The sequence below is a fragment of the Sardina pilchardus genome, chromosome 1 (assembly GCF_963854185.1).
Source record: "Sardina pilchardus chromosome 1, fSarPil1.1, whole genome shotgun sequence".
In the NCBI taxonomy this organism is placed as follows: Eukaryota; Metazoa; Chordata; class Actinopteri; order Clupeiformes; family Clupeidae; genus Sardina; species Sardina pilchardus.
The window spans coordinates 24,221,218-24,223,717 of record NC_084994.1 but is presented as its reverse complement, the minus strand read 5'-3'; the positions used below and the strand labels follow the sequence as shown (position 1 = coordinate 24,223,717).

The 2,500-nt window shown below is 42.0% G+C and overlaps 1 protein-coding gene across 2 annotated transcripts in view; it reads left to right on the top strand.

Moving 5' to 3' along the window:
* Window positions 1–2,500, top strand: part of LOC134085580 (protein GPR108) — a 20,958-nt gene that overhangs the window by 12,116 nt on the left and 6,342 nt on the right. For both annotated transcript variants that reach the window (XM_062539961.1, XM_062539960.1), the window contains exons 12-15: window positions 840–913; window positions 1,570–1,687; window positions 1,855–1,985; window positions 2,183–2,226. In XM_062539961.1, coding sequence (XP_062395945.1) covers window positions 840–913; window positions 1,570–1,687; window positions 1,855–1,985; window positions 2,183–2,226 — 367 coding nt within the window. The remainder of the gene's footprint in view (window positions 1–839; window positions 914–1,569; window positions 1,688–1,854; window positions 1,986–2,182; window positions 2,227–2,500) is intronic.

Here is a 2,500-nt window from a genome sequence, read left to right as displayed (position 1 = left end):
GATAGATAGATAGATAGATAGATCGAAAGATAGATAGATAGATAGATATATACTTTATTTCATTCCCAAAGGAAAATGACAAAATCATTATTTTTTTGAGGAAATACGTCAGATTACGGATTTATTTGCAAATTATAGAGATCACTATTGTTTTATTGAGTAAATACATTTTTATTTAATCATATTTCTTCTTTTTTCATGTAAAGCACTTTGATGCAATGCTGTTGCTTTTAATTGTGCTATAAAATTGAATTGACTTGACTTGACTAAGTAATTCAATAAACTTGCTTGCATAGTGCTAATCATCCTCACCGTTGGCAAACTCTCGAATGAAACATGAAGTCTGCTGCTTATGTTAATGTCAATTAGAACTATGAGAAGCCGTTGGTTAATCCATGCTCGTCTTTTTGGATGTACAGAGCGTTGCGAGCGTTTTCAGAGGGCCAAACTGAATTTACAAACACCCAAAAAAAACACCACAATAAAAGAGCTGTAACTGAGTATTGCTATGCTAACCTGAGTGTTGCAGTCGGTAGGTGACTAGGCTACTAGGGATCTCTGTAGGAATTTCTGAAGGCTCGCAAAATGTTTCTACATTTCTGTCATCAGAACTGCGGGCTGGGCCCACTGATCTATAAAGAATATTCTTTATAGATCAGTGGCTGGGCCACTGAGAGGTTGCTTCCGGGCCGCTTCCGGGCCGCTTCTGGGCCGCTTCTGGGCCGCACGTGGCCCGCCCGCGGGCCGCCAAATGACTATCTCGGGCATAGGTCGTATACTATTACAGGTTGCTGTTATGTGTCCATGTTAACAGACTTTCACCTCTTTCTGTGTTGTAGATAAACTATCACTTCATCAACACTGAGGGTCACCCCATTGAAGGCTGGGCTGTCATGTACTACATCACTCACTTGTAAGTGTGTGTGTGTGTGCGTGTGCGTGTGCGTGTGCGTGTGCGTGTGTTTGCGCTTTTTTTTACTTAATGGTGACGAATATTCATATTCACGATGACATGCTGTTTAACACAATGACGCAATGATTTTGGAAAGAAGGAGAGCTATAATTAATTGAAAGGTTTGCGTGTGAACGAGACATGACAAACATACATTACCTTGCGTAATTACTTATAATCATTTAAATACATATAAATGTACATATAAATGTTTGCCATCATACACATAACACTCATCATTCCTTGCAAGCAAAGAATGACCTATTAATTACTTTGTTTCTTAATTGATTAGTTACAATATGCAGCTTTAGTACGGTGTCATTTAATTAATGTCATTCTATTTGTGTTGCCGATATATGGATTTAGTACAATTTCATACTGTGTCGAGTAGGGGTACTTTATTCACCATAAATAAATAAATAAATACATAATTGATGGAAATTCTGTGAAATCAATAGAAATGTCAGTTAATTGGGCCCTTATGGAGATGGCTCCTCTGACGGGCTTAGAGGAAATGCACTGATTTTTAAAAAAATGAAATAAAAACACTGTTTGGTATAATCCTGTTGTTGCACTTCGCCACGATGGATGACTGTTGGTTGCTGTTCCCCTGACAGACTGAAGGGGGCGCTGCTGTTCATCACACTGGCTCTCATCGGCACTGGCTGGGCCTTTGTTAAGTACATCCTGTCTGACAACGAGAAGAAGATCTTCATGATAGTCATTCCACTGCAGGTGTGTGTGTGTGTGTGTGTGTGTGTGTGTCTGTGGGTATGTTTTGCTAGTGTGTTTTTTTGTGTGTTTGGAATTGTGGGTGTATTATTAAATGGCCATGAGGGAGTAGGCGAGCACAGATGTATTCATGTGTGTGTGTGTGTGTTTGTGTGTCTCTCTCTCTGCAGGTCCTTGCTAACGTGGCCTACATCATCATCGAGTCAACAGAGGAAGGCTCCAGTGAGTACGCCCTTTGGAAGGAGATCCTCTTCCTGGTCGACCTCATCTGCTGCGGGGCCATCCTCTTCCCAGTTGTCTGGTAAGAGTGTGTGTGTGTGTGTGTGCGTGCGTGCATAGCAAGTGTGTGTGTGTGTGTGTGTGTGTGTGTGTGTGTATTTGTGTTTCCTTGCATACATGGTTGTGAAATAAGTTGTGCTCTGTATCTGTTATCTTTCACATTTGTGTTTTTTTGTTCCTCCTTTCCTTCCTTCTCTACTCTGCCTCTCTCTCTCTCAGGTCCATCCGGCACCTCCAGGAGGCCTCCACCACTGATGGCAAAGGTGAGACCCACTCAAACCGGCAACGGCTGGTACACCAAAACACCCAACAGACCACTCGGACACATGCGGAGACAACGCTAACAGAGATGCTCAGGCAACTAGTTAGCTTATTAACTCCGAGATCCTCAGGCACTATTTAACTAAATGACTCAGAGATGACCAGGTACTAGTTGACTAAACGATTCCGAGATCCTCAGGCACTAGTTAACGAATGGACTCCGAGATCCTCAGGCATCGACTCTGAGATCCTCAGGCACTAGTTGACTAAACGACT